This window comes from Pseudorca crassidens, chromosome 4, assembly GCF_039906515.1.
Source record: "Pseudorca crassidens isolate mPseCra1 chromosome 4, mPseCra1.hap1, whole genome shotgun sequence".
Taxonomy (NCBI): Eukaryota; Metazoa; Chordata; class Mammalia; order Artiodactyla; family Delphinidae; genus Pseudorca; species Pseudorca crassidens.
This window is the reverse complement of record NC_090299.1, coordinates 123,429,635-123,457,284: the sequence shown is the minus strand read 5'-3', so window position 1 is coordinate 123,457,284 and position 27,650 is coordinate 123,429,635. Positions and strand designations below refer to the sequence as shown.

General features: G+C 42.9%; 1 protein-coding gene across 4 annotated transcripts in view; it reads right to left on the bottom strand.

Moving 5' to 3' along the window:
• Positions 1-2,240: 2,240 nt before the first annotated feature.
• TMEM154 (transmembrane protein 154) overlaps positions 2,241-27,650 on the bottom strand; it is a 49,081-nt gene continuing 23,671 nt past the window's right edge. For 2 of the 4 annotated variants that reach the window (XM_067736653.1, XM_067736654.1), the window contains 4 exons: positions 21,687-21,714; positions 20,418-20,503; positions 18,256-18,316; positions 2,241-3,718 (listed from right to left, as the gene is read on the bottom strand). In XM_067736653.1, coding sequence (XP_067592754.1) covers positions 3,586-3,718; positions 18,256-18,316; positions 20,418-20,503; positions 21,687-21,714 — 308 coding nt within the window. In that variant the 3' untranslated portion in view covers positions 2,241-3,585. Of the gene's footprint in view, positions 3,719-4,782; positions 7,320-18,255; positions 18,317-20,417; positions 20,504-21,686; positions 21,715-27,650 lie in introns of those variants that run through there. The other 2 variants (XM_067736655.1, XM_067736656.1) reach the window with 2 other exon arrangements.

Sequence of the window (27,650 nt, the reverse complement as noted above, 5' to 3'; positions counted from 1 at the left end):
TAAATTTACCAAGGCTTGATTTATGATCCAAGAGATAATCTATCCTGGAGAATGTTCCATGAGCACTTGGGAAGAAAGTGTATTCTGTTGTTTTTGGATGGAATGTCCTATAAATATCAATTAAGTCCATCTTGTTTCATGTATCATTTAAAGCTTGTGTTTCCTTATTTATTTTCATTTTGGATGATCTGTCCATTGGTGAAAGTGGGGTGTTAAACTCCCCTACTATGATTGTGTTACTGTCGATTTCCCCTTTCATGGCTGTTAGCATTTGCCATAGGTATTGAGGTGCTCCTACGTTGGGTGCATAAATATTTACAATTGTTATATCTTCTTCTTGGATTGATCCCTTGATCATTATGTAGTGTCCTTCTTTGTCTCTTTTAATAGTCTTTATTTTAAAGTCTATTTTGTCTGATATGAGAACTGCTACTCCAGCTTTCTTTTGATTTCCATTTGCACAGAATATCTTTTTCCATCTCCTCACATTCAGTCTGTATGTGTCCCTAGGTCTGAAGTGGGTCTCTTGTAGACAGCATCTATATAGGTCTTGTTTTTGTATCCATTCAGCCAGTCTATATCTTTTGGCTGGAGCATTTAATCCATCTACGTTTAAGGTAGTTATCAATATGTATGTTCCTATTACCATTTCCTTAACTGTTTTGGGTTTGTTATTGCAGGTCTTTTCCTTCTCTTCTGTTTCCTGCCTAGAGAAGTTCCTTTAGCATTTGTTATAAAGCTGGCTTGTGGTGCTGAATTCTCTTAGCTTTTGCTTGCCTGTAAAGCTGTTAATTTCTCTGTCAGATCTGAATGAGATCCTTGCTGTGTAGAGTAATCTTGGTTGTAGGTTTTTCCCTTTTATCACTTTAAATATGTCCTGCCACTCCCTTCTGGCTTTCACCGTTTCTGCTGAAAGATCAGTTATTAATCTTATGGAGATTCCCTTGTATGTTATTTGTTGTTTTTCCCTTGCTGTTTTTAATATGTTTTCTTTGTATTTAAGTTTTGATAGTTTGATTAGTATGTGTCTTGGTGTGTTTCTCCTTGGATTTATCCTGTATGGGACTCTCTGTGCTTCCTGGACTTGATTACTTCTTTCCCCATATTAGGAAAGTTTTCAACTATAGTCTCTTCAAATATTTTCTGAGTCCCTTTCTTTTTCTCTTCTTCTTCTGGCACCCCTATAATTCGAATGTTGGGGCATTTAATGTTGTCCCAGAGGTCTCTAAGACTGTCCTCAATTCTTTTCATTCTTTTTTCTTTATTCTGCTCTGTGGTATTTATTTCCACTATTTTATCTTCCAGGTCACTTATCCGTTCTTCTGCCTCAGTTATTCTGCTATTGATTCCTTCTAGAGAATTTTAAATTTCATTTTTTGTGCTGTTCATGATTGCTTGTTTACTCTTTAGTTCTACTAGGTCCTTGTTAAATGTTTCTTGTATAATCTCCATTCTATTTCCAAGATTTTGTATCATCTTTACTATCATTACTCTGAATCCTTTTTCAGGTACACTGCCTATTTCCTCTTCATTTTTGGGTCTGGTGGGTTTTACCTTGCTCCTTCATCTGCTGTGTGTTTCTCTGTCTTCTCATTTTGCTTAACTTACTGTGTTTGGGGTCTCCTTTTCACAGCCTGCAGGTTCCCATTGTTTTTGGTGTCTGTCCCCAGTGGTTAAGGTTGGTTCAGTGGGTTGTACAGGCTTCCTGGTGGAGGGGACTGGTGCCTGTGTTCTGGTGGATGAGGCTGGATCTTGTCTTTCTGGTGGGGAGGACCGCGTCTGGTGGTGTGTTTTGGGGTGTCTGTGAACTTATTATGTTTTTCGGCAGCCTCTCTGATAATAGGTATGGTTTTGTTCCTGTCTCACTAGTTGTTTGGCATAGGATGTCCAGCACTCTAGCTTCCTGGTTGTTGAGTGGAGCTGGGTCTTAACGTTGAGATGGAGATCTCTGAGAGAGCTTTTGCCATTTGATATTACATGGAGCTGGGAGGTCTCTTGTGGACCAACGTCCAGTACTCAGCTCTCCCACCTCAGAGGCACAGGCCTGACACCCGGCCGGAGCACCAAAACCCTGTCAGCCACACGGCTCAGAAGAAAAGGGAGAAAAAAAGAAAGAAAAAAATAAAATAAAAAGAAATAAACTTATTAATTTTTTAATTATTAAAAATAAAAAAAATTAAAGTAATTTTTAAAAAAGAAAGAAAAAGAAGAGAGCAACCAGACCAAAAAAAAAAAAAAAAAAAAATCCACCACCAATGATAACAAGCACTAAAAACTATACTAAAAAATAAATAAATGGACAGACAGAACCCTAGGACAAATGGTAAAAGCAAATCTATACAGACAAAATCACACAAAGAAGCATACATATACACACTCACAAAAAGAGAAAAAGTTAAAAAATATATATCTATATATTAAAAAAAAAGAAGAGAGCAACCAAATCAATAAACAAATCTACCAATGATAATAAACTCTAAATACTAAACTAAGATAAACATAAACCCAGAAACCAGTCAGTCACATACAGCAAACCCCAAGTCTACAGTTGCTCCTGAAGTCAACTGCCTCAGTTTTGGGAGGATTCGTTGTCTATTCAGGTATTCCACAGATGCAGGGTACATCAAGGTGATTGTGGAGATTTAATCTGCTACTTCTGAGGCTGCTGGGAGAGATTTCCCTTTCTCTTCTTTGTTTGCACAGCTCCTGGGGTTCAGCTTTGGCTTGGCCCCGCCCCTGTGTGTAGGTCGCATGAGGCCGTCTGTTCTTCGCTCAGACAGGATGGGGTTAAAGGAGCAGCTGATTCGGGGTCTCTGGCTCACTCAGGCTGGGGCGAGTGAGGGGGTATGGATGTGGGGCGAGCCTGCAGCGGCCGAGGCCAACATGACGCTGCACCAGCCTGAGGCGCGCCGTGTGTTCTCCCGGGGAAGTTGTCCCTGGATCACGGGACCCTGGCAGTGGCGGGCTGCACAGGCTCCAGGGAGGGGAGGTGTGGAGAGTGACCTGTGCTCGCACACAGGCTTCTTGGTGGTGGCAGCAGCAGCCTTAGCGTCTCATGCCCGTCTCTGGGGTCCGCGCTGATAGCCGCGACTCACGCCCGTCTCTGGAGCTCCTTTAGACTGTTCTCTGAATCCCCTCTCCTCACACACCAGGAAACAAAGAGGGAAGAACAAGTCTCTTGCCTCTTTGGCAGATCCAGACTTTTCCCCGTACTCCCTCATAGCTAGCTGTGGTGCACTAACCCCCTTCAGGCTGTGTTCACACCGCCAACCCCAGTCCTCTCCCTGCACTCCGACCTCTCCCTGAAGCCTGAGCCTCAGCTCCCAGCCCCGCCCCTCCCCGGCAGGTGAACAGACAAGCCTCTCGGGCTGGTGAGTGCCGGTCGGCACCGATCCTCAATGCGGGAATCTCTCCGCTTTGCCCTCCGCACCCCTGTTGCTGTGCTCTCCTCCGCGGCTCCGAAGCTTCCCCCCTCCGCCACCCGCAGTCTCCGCCCGCGAAGGGGCTCCTAGTGTGTGGAAACCTTTCCTCCTCCACAGCTCCCTCCCACTGGTGCAGGTCCCGTCCCTATCCTTTTGTTTCTGTTTATTCGTTTTTCTTTTGCCCTACCCAGGTACGTGGGGAGTTTCTTGCCTTTTGGGAAGTCTGAGGTGTTCTTCCAGCGTTCAGTAGGTGTTCTGTAGGAGTCGTTCCACATGTAGATGTATTTCTGATGTATCTGTGGGGAGGAAGGTGATCTCTATGTCTTACTCGTCCGCCGTCTTGAATGTTCAGTCAACTGATCTTTACACTGGAAAAGATGTCACCTACTGTTTGTAGTATCTAGAGATCATTATCTTATTCCTTTCCATGCAGACCAAAGAAGTGAAAAATGTGATGAATAGGCTTTTTGTAAAAGTCTAGTTATTTATTTATAACCTACCAAAGGTCAATGATAATAATATGACGGCAGTGAAGGAGGATGATTAACTGAGCCTTCTGCACCTGGAGACCAATTGGCACAGGACCCCATCCACCTTTGGTTGTCTTAAGCAGTTCAACATATATTTCTAATCTTGTACAGCAATGAGATTAAAGTCCCTATGTTACTGTAAGTACTTTGGTTTAAGAATTTAACTTCTTAAAATATCATTTCAGAAAGGGCTTAGAGTATCCATAGAGGTGATTTTAAAAGTTTTATTTTATATAATTGTATGGATTGCTGTCTCATGAACATGACGTATTATTTAGAAAAGATAAGAGGGCAAAAAACAATACAAACCCCACCAGATATTTACAAAAAGACTAAGAGGAAAATAAAATTTGGCTACTAGAGAAGACAGTATCAAGGCAAGGTGAAAGAGCTGTTCAAAAAAATAAATAATTCAGGCAATTGGGTGTTTGGTTTTAGCAATTATTAATAACCAATTTGATTACGTCCACACCATACTAATATACGGTGATCTTTTGGTTATTGTAAGAGCAAAGAAATATAATCTATGAATGAAGCTACTCTGGACCACCTATTGTAGATATTAAATAGACAGGCCAGAATTCATCCTGAGTGTGAAAAAGCAGCATGTGTAAATTTAATTCAGTAGAAAATGTCAATGTTTTCCTCACAGTGAGAATTTCAGCCATGTCTCCCAGTGTGAGCCATGTCTTATTGCTCTACTATATTCAGAATATGTACTACTTCTGACAGAAGTTGAAACTAATGTGTACACTTTATGTTTACTCAACATAAGGGCCTTCTTACAGAGATGGTGAAAACTGATAGTTTAAACAACCAAAACAAATGAATAGACAAAAGTATTTTTTAAAGCACCCGTTTACATTGCTAGAGCTACAAGGGTGATCAGAAGCATCTGTCACCCCATGGATGTCAAGATTGATCCATGCTATGTGTTCGCTGTTTGGATGACAATGACCTTCCCAGAGAGAGGAGTCACATCGCTGAGTTAAGACTGAGATTTTCACATATTTATTACCACAAGTTTCCTGAGGAGTTCAACAAGGCAATGTTGCTAACTTAGCTTACTTAATATGTACAAAAAAACGATAAAATTTACACATTTGAAAATATTCTAAAGTCAGATTTTTCTCTGATTGGCTACCCAATTAGGGCAAATTATTAAGATTTTTACTAACAGTAAACTGAAACATAAAAATTAAGATTAGGTTTAAATACAATTCTTGGAATGATCATAATCTATGATGCCTCTTGACTGGACAGTAATAAAAAGATACAGAGCACTGAACTTTGGCTGTTTTGACTCATACTAATGTCATATATCTTGCCAGAGTAAACTCTTTTTTTAAAGTGCTTTGCACATGATGCAACTATAGAGGTTAGTACATTTTTCAGATATAAACACAATGACATACTGCTGAAGCTTGCTTCTTCTGGAATTTGAAGTCATTTCAAATACCGAATGAGAATATGTGTACCATATCATAAAATATCACTTCATCAGAGTGAGACTCCAAGACCTCCTATCCTTCTCTGAACCGCTAAAGTCCATTATTTGATAGGGTTGGATGACGCTTACGGGCCCAAAAGTTCAGCAAAAATCTTAGCTACCTAGAGAAAGAAGAGACTCTTTACAGAGTCAAAATGTGGATGAGAAACAAGGTAACAAAACAGCCAGAAACGATGATTTGGAAAGTAGCGATTTTGGCATAAATATCTTGAGAGTCACTATGGACCACAAGTTGAATATGAATATGCAAAACGGCAAGGAAAACAAAAATGCCATATCAGGATGTGCTAAAGAGAATACAACAGACAGCTCTGTTGTGCTTCTGTACCATGAAGACTGTCTTTTGCCAAAGCTCTTTGCAACCCCGGGATGGCATAAGAGCAGTGGTTAAACACAGCCAGATAGTTCTATCTTTCACTGCGGTGGAAAGACCTCCCTGGCTTGGAATTCTGCCTTTAAAGTTGTGGGCATAGTTCAGAAGGCAAGTGCTGGTTAAAGGGATTCTGAAAAAAAGGACTGTTTTCGTTATGCATTAAGGCAGCCTTTCAAACACAAGACCCCAAATAACAGCAGCAAATATTTGGTGAACCTCAACCCCTCCTCCGTTTATATGTGGGGAGTAAGATACAGTTCTCATTCTTGGTTTCTTTCCTGGAATAAAACATTAGGTGCCGTGGAAGAGCTGAGGGCTCCTAATTTGCTAGGTTGCTTTAAAGGTCAGAATTGGAAAATTAAGGATTAAATGGTGATTGATTTTACGTGAGTGGGAGTGATAACTAGGCCCTTCTGCGTTTTGCACCATTGCTTCTAGCAGGAGGATGTCAACAAATATCACGTAGAATGTCATCTCTGATGACCGGTGGTGGCCTCCTGGGAGCTGCGTTGAGGACACGAGCCCTGGTCAGGCTGGCAGGAAAGATCCTGAGTATGAGGAAGGGTACCTGCCTCGGGCACAGACAGAGCCTATTGCTGGTCTCTTTGTTCCAAACAACCTTAAAGATCTCAGAGACACAGAAGGTGGCAGAGGAGGCCCAGCTGAACACATCTATCCATACATCACACGCGAGGGAGTTGTGGTGAGGGCGGGGATGAGCCGTGGGGAAGTGTGAACAAGCAGCTGATTTTCTCTGAGAAGGAAAACAGGTGCTCTTTCACTGAGAATTCCATTCCTCCCTCACCTGGCCAACTCAGGGTCAACACGTCCCCAAACAGCATCCCTTCAGGACTGTGGGCTCTCACACTGTGTCTCATGGCAGGTGGAAATGAGCTTACCCACCCCCTGGGATGGGGTCCACATTGAAACACTTGCTTTGTTTGCTGTCTATTCCATGACATAACTCACCTTGAGCAAAGTTCCCACTGAATGTAATTGACCTATCAGAGAACTTAACTCATGAGAGGAAATTATCCAAAGCTAGCTAGGTCGCAAGGTGACCCAGAAGGAAACCATAGACAGCTTCCTGATTTGTACCCTGAGGAATGAAGCAGAAAGGTAACAAGGGCTTGAGAGCATGGCCAGGGTGATGGTACAGTCATCTAGAGGTTGGCTGGGCGGAGGAAACACCCACTGATAAGCGCTGACTGCATCTTATGGTTCCTCCACCCTCAGCGATGGATGGCAGCCACGCCTTTGCCCAGCACTTCTCAATCGAGCATTCTTCCAAGTACAGGTGATGCACTGGGCGTTGGAAGACTGGGCGCTGGAAGCAACAGCAAAAGGTTCTTGTGTTTACATTGATTTGAAATTAATTAAATTCGGATCCTCTTCATCCTCTGCTGGCAGGCCCAGCAGGCTCCCTCCGGGGCTGCTTTCTCTTGGAAAACATTAGCACCATTCAGTTTCAGGATTCATTGTCACTGCAAAAAACAGAACAATAGTATATTTCCAAGAAGCTACTGAGAGCTGGTCACTCGGCTATGGAGGTGACTCAGGATAACATAGCAGTCAGGGAGCCGACGGTGTCCAGATTACAATTTCTGAAACAAAGGTCAGTTCAGTTTGGATTTTATATCTGAACCCTGAGGAGGAAATCTAGGAAAGCCAAGAAATAATCCCTAGCTCTGGTTGTAATATCTTCCCCAGGGCTGATGTGGAGAGAACCAGATGGAGCCGGGGTTCCCCCTTTAAAGAAATCGGATCCCATTCTCTATGGATAGAAGCCAAACCGCCTTTTCTTTTTCCTTAAAAAAAAAATTTCGATATGTTATTTTCTCTCAAGGGTTTGTGGTCCTGGCGTGTTTTCAAAAGCCCATTTTTTTTCCCAGGCATAGAGGATCTGGAAGTGCCTTCTCAGTGTCATTTAGAATTCAATCATCGGGCATCTTCAGGTGTGAGTAGACATAAGTTATGGACATGGTGTGTGGACATAACCATGCTCGCGGGCTAATTTCTGCTTTTGTTTCTCACTTGGCTCTCTCAGCCACAGGTCTGGCTCTATAGCTCTTCCCCAGTGAGACCATGTCTCCACCCAAGTCTCGTGGAAAGCAGACTACTTGACCTCCCGCACCTCCACCCGCTTTTTAAAAATTTTGTGTCCTTTCACCCAAATTCTAGCATGTCTACACTTGAAGTGACCTGTGTTTCCAAGGAAGTGCCTGAATGACGATCATCAACAGGACCTGGTGTCTCCTTAGCTCAGAGGCTCGTAGAGGCTGCAATAGACCATGCTTTTCTGACTCCTACCTCAGTTCTCGCCTGCTCAGTGACACACCAGGTGTTTCCAAAAGGTCTCTGAAACAACTTGATAGATGATAGAGAGCCAGCTAGCTAGCTAGATGATAGAGAGCCAGCTAGCTAGCTAGATGATAGAGAGCTAGCTAGCTAGATGATAGAGAGCCAGCTAGCTAGCTAGATGATAGAGAGCCAGCTAGCTAGCTAGATGATAGATAGCCAGCTAGCTAGCTAGATGATAGAGAGCCAGCTAGCTAGATGATAGAGAGCCAGCTAGCTAGCTAGATGATAGAGAGCTAGCTAGATAGCTAGATGATAGATAGCCAGCTAGCTAGCTAGATGATAGAGTGCTAGCTAGCTAGATGATAGAGAGCCACCTAGCTAGCTAGATGATAGAGAGCTAGCTAGCTAGCTAGATGATAAAGAGCTAGCTAGATAGCTAGATGATAGAGAGCCAGCTAGCTAGCTAGATGATAGCCAGCCAGCTAGCTAGATGATAGAGAGCCAGCTAGCTAGCTAGATGATAGAGTGCTAGCTAGCTAGATGATAGAGAGCCAGCTAGCTAGCTAGATGGTAGAGAGCTAGCTAGCTAGCTAGCTAGATCTAGCCAAGAAAGAGGAGGAGAGACATTGTGTATGTGTTTGTGTGTCTGTGTCTGTGTTGTGAAGACAGGGGGAAGAAGCTGTGACCAGGAAAGCTGACCAATGGGAAAGAAAGGGGAAAGCAGACATGGATAAAAGGACAACTTCTATAGGAAAACTTATTTAATGGAAACCTGACTGCAAATGAAGACATTCTTTATCTGAAGAACGAACGTAACAACCCGTTTCATATGTCACACTGAACAGCTCTTAAACTGGGCAAGGAGGCTTTCTTTCTTGGAACTTGGGTGGTAGCAAGATAATATTTCTGAGATCCAGGAGTTCATCTCTATGGAGCATAAGTCCCTGAAGTGCATGTTTTCCTTCTGTGGCCTTATCTTGACATTTCAGCTACTCTAAGCAGACCAAAATACAAGGCTGTACAGCAATGGGCACAGTCCCTCGTTTGTCCACAACGTTAATCTGTGTCCAGCAGTTAAAATAGAAGTGATTTTTAAAGTTAATTATTATAAGACCAATCCATATTCATTGTTGAAAAAATACAAATAAGCCAAATAAAAATACTAACAACCTCACTACAGTTAACATTTTGGTATTTATTCTTCCAAACTTTTTTCTGTGATAATGATATATATTCTTTTTGTACAAAAATGGAATTATGTTATGCATATTGTTCTGTAATCTGCTTTTCTCACTCTCATTCATATATAGATCTCTTTTCTGGCTAATAAATATACCATATCTTTTTAATTGGCTATAGAGCACACCATTGTCTCACATTGTCTCACCAAGAACATTATTTTTAGGCATATCCTTATTGTTAAACATTTAAGCTATTTCCAACTTATAATTTTTATTTATTATAAAAATTGCTACATTTTTGCATGCTTCCAGTTGTTACCTTTGCATAAATATCTAGAAGAGGAATTGCTAGGTTAAAATGTATGCAATTTTAAAGCTTGACCAGCCCATTGTCCAATTACCCCCCTTCCCTAGAAATTTACCTTCTCTTGACACTTTCCTTTAGGGAAATATCCTTTCCCCAACATTCTAATACTGGATATTATTATTTTTAGCTTTTGTAAATTCAATAGGTGAAAATAATCTAATATTTACCTTAACATATTCTTGGGTTACTTTTTTTTGTTACTAGGAAGACTAAAGTTTTTTTCAAAGCTCTGTTGGTAATTTTAATTTCTTCTTTTGCCAAAATACTTATTAATATTCTTTGCCCATATGGGGCATTATCTTTTTATTGATTTATGTATTAATAATAATTCCTTGTTCATCATACATATCGCATATACTTTCCCCCAATTTGTCATTTTCCTCCTAATTTTATATTGTGTTTTTGGAAGCATAAAAAATTTGAGTTTTTAATGTAGTTAAGTCTATCCTTTTCTGATACGGTTTCTGACTGTGTGTCATGTTTTCAACCAGACCTCACCTTACAGTTATAATATTTATCTTTAATTTTTCTGGATTTTCTTTCTTTCTTTTTCACATATAAACTTATCTGGAGTCTATTTTAATCTAAAGTGTGAGGTCGAGTTCTAAATTTTCCCTCCCAATGTTAGTCAGTTGTTTTAAGACTATTTACTGAATAATCCACTTGCTGTGAATTGCTACTTTCATAATATATTAAATGTTTACATATACTTGAGGCTGTTTTGAATATACTATTCTATGCCAGTAATACTTATTTGGTTCTGGGTATGCACAGTTTTAATTATTGGAGCATGTTCCCTGCAAATCCACCTCCCCACACACAATTGTTCTTTTTCCTTCTTTTAGAATTACCCTATCTGCGCACAATTATTCTCCCAGATGAAATGCTCACTGGGATCCTTAAAAGACTAAGTTGAATTTAAAAGGATAATTTTCACACTGTTGAGTCTTTCATTCAGAAACACAGTACGTCTCTCTCCATTTGTTTATATCTTTGATATCCCTCCATAAAAATTTGAACAATTTCTTTTTATATTATCCATACATTTTTTGATTAAGTTTTTGCCTAGGTATTTCTCTTCCTCGGCTGCTTCTATGGTTGAGCCAAATGCTGGCTTGTGCTCATGGTGGCTTTTTGAGCCCAGGGTCAGGTGGGCAGAGCTTAAATCAGGGCTCAGCCACTTTCTCGCTGTGTGACCTCGAGCAAGTTAACATTTCTTAGCCCATCTCATCTGCAAAACATGCATAATAATACCATGTGCCTTAGAAGGCTGTTGGAAAAAAATCAATGAGAAAATGTAGGCGAAGCTCTCTGCCATGGGCCCGACCTCCAAACACATGAACGGGCATTCTGATTTTGCTAGATTCTATGCTAGTAAATGTTCAGTTAAACACAAGCTTGAACATTGCTTCAAATATCCACAGCCTTTAAGAAACCATCTTCCAAAACAAACTTTCAGTTTCTGAGGACAGTGTAACCTCAATGCAGTTTGTTTAGAACACTCTACAAACGTTATGAAGGCTTAAAGTGTGACACTGCCCACCAACCAGAACCCATTCATTTAAAGCATCAAAGAGCACAGGACCTCATGCATGATATGTGTGGAACTTACGTGCTTATAGATCTGGCCACTGACAACGTGCCAGGCCCGCCACACTAGAGACAGTCCCAGTGTGGGTACAAGTTGCTTCAGCAGTGAGTCAGCAGGTCATTCCTAGTGTCGCAACTCTCACACGCGATTTTCACCGGTGGTGTGATGGCCAACGTGCCTGTTAGTAAGTCAGCAACCCGGGACCTGGCTCCCCACCCATGCCCGAGCCTGGAGGCATTATTCTCCCTCACGCTCATTCCTTTATTGAGTTAGATGTGTTCCCTGCTATCTTTTTGGCTATTTATCATCTCTGTGAAATGATCGAATCAGCCCTGATGTTTCCAGCTCTGGCAAATGCTAGAATTCCCTGTTAAAAATATCTTGGCAAACTGCCACAGAATTGCAACAAATAAAATCAGTGATCCCGCTTCAAACCTCTGTTGTTTGCCTTGATGTTAATTCGTACGGCTTTGGTCACTTATCTGTGACAGCAGCATGAGTGAGTGATTTTTCTCAGAGGGTTATATGTAGATATTTTAAGAATGTGGGGTAGCTTTCCAAAAAGCTGTAGAGTAACAAGCCTCCAAACTGTAAAAAACCAATTGAATTGATTAAAAAGCATCATCTGATGATTTTTAAGAAAGCATTTAAGTGGAACACCACCAGTTAAATGAGGAGGTGCAATTGTAACACCTGGTTTCATAACTGCCCCTTGGTTGCGGTCAGGATCAGATAAGCCATCTTTGTCCTTCTGACCAGTTTACCTTGTAACAATCCCTCTTTCTGACCACAGCTAATGTTGCCTGCCTCCCAAGATGTAATAAACCTATGCTAAACCTTTCTCTAATGATGATGCTCTCTAACTTGGTTTGGGGAGGAGTGCAAAGTTCAGTTTAGCACAAAGTCACGGAACAGTTAGATCATGCTCTCTTCCGCGTCATCAGTAGAACGTCCCTTCTCCTTCCCGTAAGAGGCCTGCCCAGGTGGAATTATAGAGACGAGAATCTGGCTGCCATCAGAGCCAGGCCCAGAATTGGTCCAAGACACATAGATCATGCCCACGGTGTAGACACAATCTGGGCTAGTATTCAAACGAGGCTGTGGTGTATTGAATTTAGTGCATCTTCTCTCACCCACCACAGACAGGCATAGACACACACATACACACACACCCCTACATGTTAACCATGTCATTTGAGGTTAGCATCCTGCAGGATTATAAACTGTTACTTTGTATCCCTCATGATACTTAGCTCGGATTTGAGGGAAATCAGTTGACACTTAATATACTTAATATTTAATACTTGTTGACTTTTAAATGACTAGAGGGACTGGAGAGAAAAAGAGGAAGGAAACTCATAAAGTAATTGGAAGCGGCCACAGAGATTTACTGGAGTGGAGAGGCCAGAACGGTTCACACAAAACTGCTGTTTTCTTGCAATTCATGGTTCAGTCTTGTCAATGTCTGCACTGCATCAGCCACCGAAGACTTTCATAGTTGGCCTCATGGTGGATGGCTTGCTTGCTACTAAGGGTTCTTTTTAAAAGTTTTTAATTTGTCTTTTCATTTATGGAATATCTCTTTTATTTTAACTAATTAGTCAAAGAAAATGAAAATCCAATTTTAAACTCTTCTCTAGATTGAGCTTCATCAAAAACTTGCTGTGCAAACTTGGACAAATCACTTAACCTCTCTGATTTCCAGGTTTACTCAGATGGATTGTTTCATTTTTAGCTGGTTGTCTTGGCATGATGTGGACAATGCCAGGCACATATTAGGCACTCAATAAGTATATTTGAAAAATTACACTGACGATCATACTTTCTCCAAAAAAACACAAAGAGAAGGGAAGAAACAGGGAGAAATTCAAAAAATTCTCTATTAAGTTAACCTGCATTTTCCTGAAAAATACTAAAGTGATACATTTTTATAATATTATTGAGCTCAGACATGAATCATAAAATGAACAATGGAGGGCTTCCCTGGTGGCGCATTAGTTGAGAATCTGCCTGCTGATGCAGGGGACATGGGTTCGAGGCCTGGTCTGGGAGGATCCCACATGCCGCGGAGCAATTAGGCCCGTGAGCCACAATTACTGAGCCTGCGCGTCTGCAGCCTGAGCTCCGCAACAAGAGATGCCGCGATAGTGAGAGGCCCGCGCACCGCGATGAAGAGTGGCCCCTGCTTGTCACAACCAGAGAAAGCCCTCGCACAGAAACGAAAACCCAACACAGCAAAAATAAATAAATTAATAAAAATACATTGGTGTCTGAGTCTCACACCCAAGATTCTTAAAAAAAAAAAAAATGAACAATGGAATTATTACAAAAGCAGAACAGGTATACTGTTACTTACCTTCTTTGACTTGGTTAATTTCCTAGGTAGTAGTAGCTAGGTATCTGGTATCTAGAATAAGTGTCTTATTATTGTTGTTATTACTATACTTTCAAATTTATAAATTGACTTGGATGAAATCTAATTCTCCCCCAATCTTTCCCAATGCTGTTACTCAACATAAAATCATCACTGTGGCCAACAGGCATAAAGGGAAAGAAGACGTGCGCTTGGCTAATATTTGCAATTCCTTTTCTGTGGTTATTCACCTAAGCTTGCAGAGGCAGAAACACCACGCTTTCAGGAAATTGTCTAGTTATAAAGGCCTCAGGAAGAAGGAAGAGACTGCCCAGACTGTAAGCACCAAGATGAAAGGAATTCCATCTTGTTTTTGCCACTGTCGAGTGGCATTAGAGAAGGTATTGTAAGGATGGGGGTAGACAATAAGGGAGTGAATTCTTTCAAGACAATTTAAACAATAATAAAACCAACAAAATGGATCTGTTTTTTGTTATCAACACACGCTGGCAAGGCTGAACAATGTCGGTGATGAAATTCTCTTCAACTCTAGGGCAGACCTCAGCTCCACCCTGACCACCCCTTGGACACTGTTCCACTGACACTGTTCCCGGTACCCCATACGTTGCCTGGCACATAACATGTACGAATTATAGGGAAAAATGCTAAGGTGGGAAATAAGGATATAGAATTCCCCTTCCCCCACCATTCCTTTGCTGTCTTTTCCCACTGATTTTTTTGAAAACATGAAAACCATACTTTAAACTTCCCACGGTACTTTGCACATCCCTGGCCCTTATTAAAATCCTGTGCTAAATTTCAGATTCCACAGCTCGAGGAAAATGTCCACTCAGTGAGGACAAGGCGAAGTAATGAGGAACTGCTGGCTAATGGGATGTGTGGGAAAAGTCCGGAAAGACCTGAGATTATGGACCTGAACAAGAGAAGGTGAAGGGTTGAAGTCTGCACACAGTGTAGTGCATTAAGTATAGGATGGTGACCGGATCACCTCGTTTTTCCCAGGATCAGAGTGGACTTTATGGATAACAGAGGCTCAATGTCACAGTGTCTTTCTAACATCAAGAAGTAAATGGATTCCAGGAGTCTTAGTTTCCCATCCTCCTGCTAGTCCAAGCAGGATGGGGAAGTGTGTTTTCCACTACGTTCAATCTGCAGTGACTGTTATATACTTTCTGAAGCATTAGAGTCACCCGTATACTGCTTAGACGGTAGAGGAAGGATGATTCACAGAGGTCAAAACCACTGGGGAACTTTGGACGTAATGATGTGTCAAAATACTTTAACCGATTGTAACGAAGGTCCCGCTCTGGTGGGGGGTGTCAACAGCGGGGAGGGTTGTGCATGTGGGAGCCAGGGGTATGGGGGACTTCTATGTACTTTCTGCTCGATTTTGCTGTGAATCTAAAACTGCTCTAAAATAGAAAATCTTTAAAAAAAAAAAAAAAGTCAGTTGGAGATGATGGGGAGAATTATTGCCAGAGCATAAAAGAATTCATTTCATTTGTGTGGTGCTTTAAAACTTACAAAGTTTTGGGCTTCCCTGGTGGCGCAGTGGTTGAGAGTCCGCCTGCCAATGCAGGGGACGCGGGTTCGTGCCCCGGTCCGGGAAGATCCCACGTGCCGCGGAGCGGCTGGGCCCGTGAGCCATGGCTGCTGAGCCTGCGTGTCCGGAGCCTGTGCTCCGCAACGGGAGAGGCCACAGCAGTGAGAGGCCCGCGTACGCAAAAAAAAAAAAAAAAAAACTTACAAAGTTTTTTTCTCTCTTGGGATCCTGTGAAACTAGAAGGACAGGTGGCATTATATCCATTATGCAAGATGAGGAAACTGAAGCTTACAGAGTTAAAGTGACTTGTCTTAGTACAAAGAATAAATGATCATCCAAGTCGGGTCTTGAAACCAGTCTTCTGATTCTAAGCCCAGTGACCATTGCACTCACCACCTGGATCTCTAATGATTCACAAGCTTTCAGAAAAAAAATCTTCTATCTGTCCTGGATTCAAGGTTCAAAGTAAATGTTTCGTCAATTATCAATGTAATTAAGACAATAAGAGAAAGAAATGTAAATAAAATCACGACAGAAAAGATTATCCAAACTACAAGATAATCCAAACTACATACCCTTTCAAAAATTCCGGACGGCTGAGAGGACTATTCTGAAATCACCAGCATATTACCTACGCTGGTAATGGATGGGGAACCTAAAGGCTCCAGATCATTACTAGGGGATGAAACAAATTCATAATTTCTCAGGATTGGTAAGCTCCAAAAAGAAGTCCCCAGGGAAACCAGGAGCAAAAAGAATGCTCCACATACTAGATGTGCCTGGACCTTAGGACACAGGCTCATTCACCCAAAAGGCAATAAGTTTATGTATATCAATTCTAACTTTTTATAATAATTAAAAATAACTAATACTTATTGAGAGTTAATTTTGTACCAGGATTTGTTCTAAGTGCTTTGTACTTTTCTGAGTTTTTAGTGAATAAAAATTAAATTTGCTCTGCAATATCATGATACCCTATGAAGTAATCAGACAGTGTCATCAGCACCAAAGACTGGGGACTTGCCACTCTTGGTTCTATAACCCTGGTCCTGGCTTCATCAAGAGGGAATGAGGTGACAGCTTGACAGTTGTCCTGTGAATTAAAACCAGACCAACAGAGGAATGTAGACATTCCCTTTAAAATCAATAATTTAGCATGAAGCAGCTCTCCGAACAGGTTAAAGCTTTTTGCCTTAGAAGCGGAAATGTGGTAGAGCTTACTTCAGAGACCAGCCTCTCGGTATTTCAAAAACATGATTTCTAAGACGCTTTTAGCACCATACAATTCTCTAACGTTAAGCTTCTTCTATGTTGCCAATAATTTCAAGGAACAAGAGGCAGGTATATAAAAACCAATGACATCTCACATCTTTTGAGGGTGCACATCAGAGATGCAGTAATAAGATATTTATAAGGTTTTGGGGGGTGATCTGAGCCCTAAACTGGACACACATAGATGTTCATTTTTAGGTAAAAATGCAAAGGAAATAATTCCTTCGTAATGTCCTCTGTGATACTCCCACGAGCATTCTTTTTTTTCTTTCATCTTCTTGTTAATGTCTGATATCTCCTTTAAATAGGATAGACTCTTTTCTGAACCAGTGGTGAATTCTAACATGCAAGTACCCGCAGAGGTAACAATGACTGACATCTACAATAAGGTGCATATCCTGCATCAGAGCGGAGGCTCACCTCAGTGAGATTATGGTGGCACGACTTCTCAGGTAAGGCTTAGGGGAGGAAGCAGAACAAGGGTCTGGAAGACAAACATCTGACTGCCCCAATCACTGTCTAATAATCAGTCTTTCCTCGCATCGCTCTGGCTTCAGGAACTGCTTGTGACAAGTGACTGCGCTCTGGAAACATTTAAGGGGACTGGTGCAGGGCCTCTGGTTAACTTGGAAGGAGAGACGGTGGGTGGTCTTTATCCTGCTTTGAAAATGTATTCTGTTTATTCCGACAGAAGTGTAATATCTCAGTTACAGGCTCAGTCAAGTTCCCTACTCGTCGGTCATCTCGGAGTTACCCCATCAGCAATTCTGTGCCCCCCAAATCACAGCAGTGCTCTGTGGAGCAAGTCCCTGACTTACTGAATCATCAATCCTATTTCCTGCGAGCATGTCCCAGGTCCTGACCAAAGGATTCTCTGATCAAAAACACCCAGACACGGTAATTTCTATCCTCACAAAAGATAATATAATTTAAACAAGACTGTGGAAGGCTAAAGGACGCACAGGCCCCAGTGCGCTAAAATTTTCTATTAAGCAGAGCCACCTAGTGGTAGAATGGAGTATGGGTTTTTTAAAAATTCTCATTTAATTTATCTCATATAACAATCCAATTCAGGCGGGGTTTTCTTTTGTTTTGTTTATGTTCATTTTACTCACTCTTGTTTACAGTTACCCCTTTGAGATTGTCACCTCCATCTGTTTTCCTTACCAAACATCTACTCATCCAAGGTCAACAAACCTACAGTTTGTCATAATCAGAAAGTTTTAGGACTAAAACAGAAGCCGACTCAACAGTGTCTCTTTAGAAGGGCAAAAAAATGTCACTACTAATTTATTTCTAAAGATAAAGAGTCACTAGGATATTTAATTTGTACCTTTCTATTTTCCATAACTCACACTTTCGTTTCTCCATACACCCATGAAAACTGTCACATAAAATTTATAGGCACAGGGACTTTCCTGGTGGTCCAGTGGTAAAGAATCCACCTTCCAATGCAGGGGACATGGGTTCCATCCCTGGTCAGGGAACTAAGATCCCACATGTCGCGGGGTAGCTAAGCCCGCACGCCACAACTACTGAGCTGGCGCCCTGAACTACAGAAGAGAAAACCCGCACACCACAACTAGAGAGAAGCCCGCGTACCACAACAAAGAGCCCATGTGCCAGCAACTAAGACCCGATGCGGCCAAAAATAATAAAATAAATAAATGAATAATAAAGAAATCTTTTAAAAAATTTATAGGCACAGAGAAGGTGAGCAAAAGTCCTCAACTGTGGTCTCCAATCTCCCCCTCCCAACCATATATAATCTGTGGTAGAAATTAGAAGTACCTTGGGTTGCTGTGGTTTGGTTCCTTTTCTTCCTCTAAAGTAGGTAAACACTCATAGTTGGCTAGGACAGAATAAAAGCAAGCTCATTGTTAGTCACTAAAATTCTGTTTTTTATCTACAAAACTCGTGCAGTTGAGTATCACATTTCTCTGATCTGTATGGTTAGTTGTGCAGAAATGGCCTCACCAGGGAGTTTCAGAGGTTAAAAGATTAATGACGGCAAGGCTCTTGAAATGGAAAAAGCACTAACAGCACAGATACAAGACTTCAACGTGCCTCTGGCCCCATTGGAAAGGGCACAATTCATCACTGCTTGGTTATTCAGTCCCTGAGGAACACCACTGGGGCTCCAAAGGCTAGAATCTGCATGGATCAGAGTAGACACAGGAATAAAACGGCTTCACCCAAGGTCCTGATGTGTCTGCAGAATGATTTCAGTCTGGAGGCACAACAGGAAAGAAGCAGGTAAAGTGGGGAACAGTCGACCTTGTTAAAGTCATCAGAATTCTCTCCTATTACACGACTGCTGTTTCCAAGGGGGAGAAAAATCCACTGGATCTATCACCTATGTGTCAAAGCCACTCTCTGCTTTAGCTGTCAAATGGAAATGCCTTCTTCCAGATTTCTGGTTTTAGTGAGTGTAACAGGATCATGATTTTATATTACAATTATCTGAGTCATAAAAGGAAATACACCAAAATATTAAGAGAGATTGGTTCTGGGTGGTGGAACACTTTTCTTTTTTTTTTTTGGAAAAAAAAAAAATTCTACTGTGTACGTATATTATTTTTATAAACTAAAACAAAACTAAAAACAACAAAATGAAACTACTTTAAGGACTATCTCAATGACCCACTCCATCCTCAAATGCTTTACAGAACCATTCTTCCCTCAATATTGGACTATGAAAAACTGTTCAAAATTGTACAATTTAGTTAAATGGTTCTCATCTTCTGGAAAGCTCATCTTGATAGCCTCTGGTACAAAAATTCTGGTACAAAGCTCATCTTGAAAGTCTCTGGTACAAAAATTCTAACACCAAGCCTCTGGATTTGAGAACTCCATTGTAGATTGTTGAATCTGACAGCTCCCAGGGTATTTTCTTTAAGATAAATGTTAAAAATACAAGTGATAGGATAATATAAATAGTAGATTGTAGTAGTTTAGCATGAGCATTAAAATAATTTATTGATTTTTTAAAGGAATCAAAAATAGAAAAAACAGTTGTCATCATTTTTACATCTAAATGTTGATTTAATGAAAAGTAAGGGACATATACTACAATTACTGCCAGATATCAATTGGAAACTAAGTTATAATTGGATATTTATATTACTATCTCTATTAGTGCTGTCCAGTAGAACTTTCTACAGTGTTCTAGATTTGCACTGTCTGATATAATAGCTGTTAGCCACAGGTGGCTACTGAGCCCTCAAGATGTGGCTGGAATGAGTAAGGAACAAAATTTTAAATTTCATTTAATTTTTTAAATTTTAAGTTAAATAGACATATATGGCTAGTGCCTACTAGACAGACAGATCTATGTAAACCATATTTGATAAAGTTTTATATTTATATACAGATTAAAATCACAGATCTCTAGATTCTATAATATATCAGATAATGCCAGATGGTAACTTTTTCCAGATAGTTTGGTTTCAAGAGATTTCCTTGCTCGAAAATAAGATCATTTTCAAGAAGAAAAAGACCATTTGAAAAACTTGTGCAAAAATACAAAAGAGGGCTTCCCTGGCGGCGCGGTGGTTGAGAGTCCACCTGCCGATGCAGGGGACGCGGGTTCGTGCCCCGGTCCGGGAAGATCCCACGTGCCGCGGAGCGGCTGGGCCCGTGAGCCATGGCCGCTGAGCCTGCGCGTCTGGAGCCTGTGCTCCGCAACGGGAGAGGCCACAACAGTGAGAGGCCCGCGTACCGCAAAAAAAAAAAAAAAAAAAATACAAAAGAGTAGCAACCATTGATGCAATAATTAAACTGCATATTTAAGGATGGTCAGACACCCTGCTTACTTCGTGCATGTGCCAGATGTAATGTGGGTGGGCTCACAGGGTCCCTCTAGGACTCATGGCATAGTTACAAATTGGGGGCAGCCTTCTCTTACCACAGAGCACAAAAAAACCCACCTTAGGTTATTCCACACCACATACCATTTCTATTCATGCTGTTCATCCACTTATCAAGCTCTTCCATTTCTATTTCCATCACAGAGGGTGTGTCTTCCTCAAAAATAGGGCTGGAGAGAGAAAATAAAGAGCTTGTGGGAAAAAACAAAACAAAAACCAAACCCAACATGTGTGATGTGCTGAATTTCGTTTGAGGAGTGCCTAGGATGTTGACCGTTGGCTGTGAGGAAGGTGAACTTGATTCAGTGTCTTACACTCCAGGATAGGCTGAGGGTTTACCCTATTCAAGAGGACCAAACTCTAATAGGAAAAAAGGCAAAAACGAAAATAAACCGTCATCCATTACTGATGATGGGCTGAAAGGCAGCCCAGGAGACTCTGCTCCTCCGGAAGGTACCAAGCCCGAGACTCCTCCGGGGAGTTGCCACATTTAGCATTTTAGCCTTGCTCAATTTCACTTCCCTTTCTTTGGGGGTTTTTGATCAGTGCTCCACGTCCAGAGGCCACGGTCAACAGGCTACTTTCATCACCTCGCCCTTCCATTCCCAGGCTTTCCTGCCATGAAGAAGTGGAGCCCTTGTGCTAAAAAATCCACCGTCCTCCCTAGCCGGGGCTCAGCGCGCAGTTCAGGGGAGAAGCCCAGGTTAATGTCGGTGGGGTTGGGGGAGGGGACCACCTGCTCTGACTGCTGCGCTGCGTAGGCGCCACCCTGCAGAGGAAGCCAGCCTAGTGTCCAAATAACCGGGTGTGTGTGTGTGTGTGTGTGTGTGTGTGTGACAGAGGTGGTGGTGACATCGCCCCAGGCCACTCCTCCGGGTGTCATCCTCTCTTCCTCTCTCTCCTCCACCCCCTCCTGCCACCTCCATTCCTCTTCTCGCCCCCTCTCCCCACCACGCACTGCTTCTCAACATACAAACCTCAGGCTTCTACCAGGGCTCCCCTCCCTTAATAACCAGCTAAAGTCTCTTCCCTGGAGATAAAATTTTTAATCAGAATAAATGAACGGATGTCCTTGAAATACACCCAGCGTCAGCATACTCAACCAACAATACATTTGGAATCAGTAGCAGTCAGAAAAAAAGCTCTTGTCTGAACAAAGGACCTTGCCCTCCTCTCAGATCTCCCCTGGGGTGAGGTGTGGGCACTCGGGCACATCCTCCTGGGGCTGGGGAAGGCAAAGGTCCCCGGAAGGGGTGTCAAACCCAAAACTCTTGAAAACCCGGCTCTCTAGTCTGTTCATCCCCCGACATCCTGGCCCATCCCGAGCTGGACTGGAGGCAGTGGGGAACTTACAGTTTCATGTTTTCACTTCCCAGGTCATCTAAAAGAGAGTAAATATAAAAGTCGTGTTAACTTTCAGTGTGTGTAACAACTTTTTATTTCCAACAGCTGAAATCTCCTCTACAAAGAGAGGAAATTACTTCAAGTAGATAACGTTTTGAAAGGAGCAGTAGTTAACCTCTATGTCAAACAAGGGCAGACTGCCATATTGAAATGAGGTCCCATCCACGTGAAATCTGTTCCTTTAGATCTGGTGGCCCTCTGAGAGCGCTCACTTCACAGTGGATGTCCATCCCTCTTGACTATTTTTATCCATAGGAAGAGGAAAACAGTGGTAAGATGGAGAAAGGAGGAGTTGAAAAGAGGGCTTGTTCCTGGGCCCCCAGATGTGCCAGTTCAAACCACTGCTGTCTCATCTCCTTGCAACACACTGTCCCTTTGTCCTGGAGTAGGACGTGGGTTATCAATCACCGGCTCCCCCTGGAACTCTCCTCTCGCCCTGCTCTTTGTGTGGGTGGATCTCTCACAACCTTCTGGTCTCAGTGAAACCAAGTCCCCCCTAAAACAGAAGGTCCTCTACCAAGTTTATGATTAATCTCTCTATCCAAATCTTCATTCCCCTGCTTGTTCCCTCTGACCTCAGTCCTGTGCTAACTGAACACTAACCAACCAGAGTCAGATGACTAAAACTGCTGTTATCGATAACATCGTTAATGTACTAAAATTGCTGGTGTAGATCTCATCATTAAAGCACAAACTCAGGTTGTTTCTCCAGGGCAAGTGGTGCTCACAGACCCCCAGCCATGGACCAGCTCGTCAGAGAATCGTAAACCAGAAACGTCCTGACTCCCAGAATCACGATTAAGAAATGTCACAGAGGGCTTCCCTGGTGGCGCAGTGGTTGAGAGTCTGCCTGACGATGCAGGGGACACGGGTTCGTGCCCCGGTCCGGGAAGATCCCACATGCCGCGGAGCGGCTGGGCCCGTGAGCCATGGCCACTGATCCTCCGCGTCTGGAGCCTGTGCTCCGCAACGGGAGAGGCCACAACAGTGAGAGGCCCGCGTACTGCAAAAAAAAAAAAAAAAAAAAAGAAAGAAAGAAAAAGAAACGTCACAAGACGATGATTAATCGCAGCTTCTTTGTTCTTCTTTAAAAACACCCCTAACTCAGTGATCAAGTTGGACTGGATCTGAGGCTTGTCTCCCACCCCCTTGCTTGGCGCCCTGCAATAAATCCTTCCTTTGCTGCAAACTCTGGCTTCCTTTGCTCTTTCAGAGCCCGGCTTCCTGCACCCTGGGCACTCGAGCCCTTTTCCCAGTTACATCAGCTTATACTCTTTCCTCAGAGAGGCCTCCCCTACCTCCTCTGTCTGAAGTAAGGCCCATCTTTCCTACTGCTTCCCAGCTCAGATCCTCGTGTGCTCCTCCATAGTGTCTGCCACAATTTGTCATTGATCAGTTTCTCTGTTTAACTCTTTTTTGTCTGTCACTCCCACTAGACCATAGCTGCCAAAAGGCGGGGATCGTGTCTGCCTTGTTCATGGTGGCACCCCCAGCCCTACCCCATCCAGCTTGCACGGTACCTGACAAACACCCCGTAAATATTTATAGAATAAATGAATAGGTCTTAATCTGGATTGTCCAGCCCTGGGGTTAAATTTGTGCCCAATGTTTTGGATTTAACATTCTCATAATAGTGAAACTTCCAACAAGCCTGCTTTTTGTTGCTGTTAGTTGAAGTGAGTCAGGTAACAGTTTGCAAAATGGCTTGAATGCTGACCAGACTCCAGATGAACACGGGCAAGAATTAGAGCCCAGGGCTCAGACTCTGTTTTGTTTGGCAGGGGAACCAATGCACCCAGAGAAACGAGGCAATGATGGCCAGCGAGTGGATAGCACAGCCCCACTGCACCTTCTATGATGTGAAAACCACTGGGAGCAAACCACTTTGTAGAGGTCCACTGAATAGTCAAATGGTCTCGATCCTTAGCCATCAGAGGCCGCCTTTGTCTGGCAGGCAGAGGTGCAGGTCCTCAGCGAGGGAACACAACCAGCAGGCACCTGGAACTGAGCTCCTGGCAGCCGGGAGCTGCTGTAATTTCCTGTGGGTTGGCAAGCTTTAATGGCACAGGTAACCCAGGAAAGTTGGGCACAGATGTCAGTTTCATGCCATCACTGCTTCCCTTCGAGGGGCTGTAGGTTGTGTCCTCCTGCCTCTCGGTAGGAATCTGAAGCTTCCTGCAGGTGCCTGACTCCTCAGACACTTCAGTTGGGGAAAGGGGAGTATGTTCATCTCATTTTATATCCATGCATTTTTCATCTAAAATGTACAGGCTATTTCCTTAAGGGATTTTACTATAAATAAAGCCCCTATACAGCTGAACCTCCCTACAGGTGACCCATAAAAATGCCCCTGTTTTGTCCCTCCCGCCTTCCCCTCCCTCTTTCCCTGCTTAATAACCCCTTACAGCCCCACCGTGCGGGGGTGGGGGGGGATTTATCTTTCTAATCTGGGTGCCCGCAGGCTTCGCGGTGAGTCAAAGCTAGCCCTGCATGCGGATGATAGAAAAGTTTTAAAACCCATTACAAAAGTGCTCCAGATGCACCAAACGCGAAGCTCCTGTAATCAGTATTCAAAGAGAGCAAAAAGCCTCCTGTGGCCTCGTCTCCCCTGCTCCACGGCCATTACCCCTGCCCCAGTCGCCATGGCAACGGGAAAACATCTGGGAGAGCGCCCAGGAGCCGAGCATTAAACTGGGAGGGAGACCAATTACCCGTCCTCAGCGATCAGGCCCTGCCCGCTCCACTCCACCTGGCTTCTGTCTCTTTATTAATAGCCACCTACTCCTTCTGCACCGGGAGGCAGACGCAGGTCTCACACAACCCACGACCCGCACTTGATTCCATTTTCCCTCCCACAGCCCTGCCACTTCCTGTCGGCCTCCACACTCCCTCCGCCTCCTTCAGTTCCCCCCTGACACCCACTTAGCCCCACGAAGCCCCCTGCCGGCTAGACTCCCGGGTGCACTTGACGGTAGGATTGCAGGGTAGAGGTGGGGACAGGGGACCCAGCAGGACACCGGCTCTCTTATCTGGTTTCTGTGCTGAACAGTGAGCAAGAGAGTCTTTCTGGAGCTTGAGCCCAGCCAGGTGTCCTGTAGTTAAAGCCTGTTTAAAGGGATGCTTTACTGCCAGCTGTTTCCCCTGCAGCTCTTTCCCAGAGATGCAGCACATCAGGACATCTAATAAATATTAAATAATAACAACTGCAAATCTAATGCCTGCAAGTCTAGGGAAAAGGACAATAGCACATTAAGTCACTACACAGCCTTCCCTTTCCTGGACAAGGAACGGACAGGCCCAAAGAAAAAAGGTAATTTCCAAACAGGTGAAGTGTTCTTTCTACAAATATTGGCCAAGTGCTCCCCAGTTGTCAAATTTAAAGACATTTCTTGGTGTGGAAGAATAGAGCAGGCTCTATTCACCTGAGGACAGAAACAACGTGTCTATTCCTAACCTGAGACATCACCCATGCCCTCCCACAAAACATTCCTTTGGGAACTTTCCAAGCAAAATGCTGGTCTGACGCAGTATGACAGTTTTATTTTTCCTGGAAAAATAAATTAAAAATATATTTAAATCAAATTCCGTTAATTTAAATATATTCTCCTTTTATTGACTTGCATTATAATGCTAAATATGAATGGGGGGACTTCAGTGGGCAGTGGTTGTGAACCTTTTCTCTGTCAGTCTGTCTGAAGAGAGAGTCATCAGTTAACCATCTGAATCTATATTAAAGGAGTGGCAAGTAAAAGAAAATATTCCAATAAAGCGCTCCTTACCAAAAACTTTGGTGATAAGCAGTTGCTTTGAAATTCTAAGTTTTCCATTTGTGTTTTCTTCAAGTGAGGCATATTTAAAGTAAAAACGATATGCCAATTTGTATTAAGAATAATGTGCAAATGTACTTTTACCTCTGAGAATAAGTAAACGTTCTCACGTTCTGTCATCAACTCATTCCTGCAACACTTTTATTGAGCAGCTAATATATGTGTTGGGCTAGGCATTCCGTTAGATAAAAGGGATAATAATAATTAGCTGACACAATATGCCGGGCACTGTTTTTTCTAAGTGCTTTAAACAGATGAATCCACTTAATTCACGCAACAACTCTATGAGGTAGGTGCTGAGTTTGCCCATTTGACAGATGAGGAAACTGAAGCAGAGGTCATAGAGCTAGGAAAGGCAAAAGCCAACTAGGCAGAGTATTCCAAAGTCTGTCCTCGCCACACTGTTCAACAAGATAAATAAGACAAGTTCTTAGTTCTCTCGGACCTTAAAGAGAACATAACCTCGTAAGAAAGAGAGACCAAAAAAAGGCAAGTCACCAACTTACGCCAGTGTAAATACTGTGCACAATAAGTATGAACAGTCAAGAGGTGGTGATTAATTTTGCCTGGGGTGTGATTACTCAGCTCTTCATAAAATCTTTAGAACTGGGCATTGAAGAAGGGGGTGGCAGTTTGCCAAGCAACAAAGAAGGAAATTCCAGACAGAAGACATAGCATCAGTCAGGCATGGAGGCATCAGGAAAGGGAACAGCAAATACTGCCTGGACCGTGTCTGAGGTCAGTTCTCACTTGTGAATGGCTTTTGAATTTTGAGATTCTCCAAATAAAATTCAGTGAAAAGTCCCTTTCTGGATTTAGAGCCTCAGAGCATGACCATTTGACTAGTCAACCCCGACCTCTCCCTGACCCCATGACTACATTAGGTAAGATCAGCTACAGGTTAGGGTTTGGGCAGGAAATTCTTACTTTCCCTACTTAAAAAAAAAAACAGGTCCAGGCAGCTCTGTTTGCTTTTTCTCTTTCTCTAGCTTACAAAGGAGCTCCCACGTGATGACTGTTATTAGGTCACCCTGAAATTGCAAGCAGTGGAGAAACATATGTATATCTTCTACTTTCTTGGAATCTATTACCCTGCCATGAAAGGTAATGCTCTTCTCTGCTTCCTTCCCGACTCGCATTTGCCCTACCTGCTGGCATAATGGAAAATGACCATTTACAGCTCCACGAGAGCTTAAAGCCTCTCCTGGTACTAGGATGGTGAGGGGGCCCACAGGCCAAGGGCATGATCTCAAAGCCAGAGGTGCCCTGTTAGTGGATGTGAAGTACACAGAGTGAGTTTTGTATGCACATATAAATATGTATCTTATCACCCTTGAGTGACTTTTGGAATCCCTAAAGGCTTCAACTTGAAAATCTAATTGGGGCTTCCCTGGTGGCACAGTGGTTGAGAGTCCGCCTGCTGACGCAGGGAACACGGGTTCGTGCCCCGGTCCGGGAGGATCCCACATGCCGAGGAGCGACTGGGCCCGTGAGCCACGGCCGCTGAGCCTGCGCGTCCGGAGCCTGTGCTCCGCAACGGGAGAGGGCACAACAGTGAGAGGCCCGCGTACCACAAAAACAAACAAACAAACAAAAAGATCTAATTGGAGTCACTTTTACCGGCACAAGCCAAAAGAAACCAAGTCTGCTTTGGACTCAGAACTATCCCGACACCTAGTATTTGATAGTCCTGGCATTGGAAGTGAATCCTCTCAGAGTGTATCTCTGACCCCGGGGATGTTCTATCAGATTAGTTTTCCATTGATGATAGTTATCTTTAGCCAATCAGGGATTTCATTCTAAAAGTTAGCATAGATTTAATAGGAATAAGAACCATGCTTCACCCAGGCCTTTTCAAGATTAAATGGGGATGGGGCATAGTGCAGAAAACAGTATCTGTGACAAAGCACAGATGGAAGAATCCTCTTCTTGTGGCGGTGAGCCCAAGGACTCCAGCCTTCCCACCCTGTCCGCAATCTGACCCACATCTTCACCAGCCTAACTGTTTCCTCCAATGGTCAGGAAATGTTACGTTGACCTATTGGCCAAAATTACACAGGGCCCTCATCTAGATTAGATACAGAGA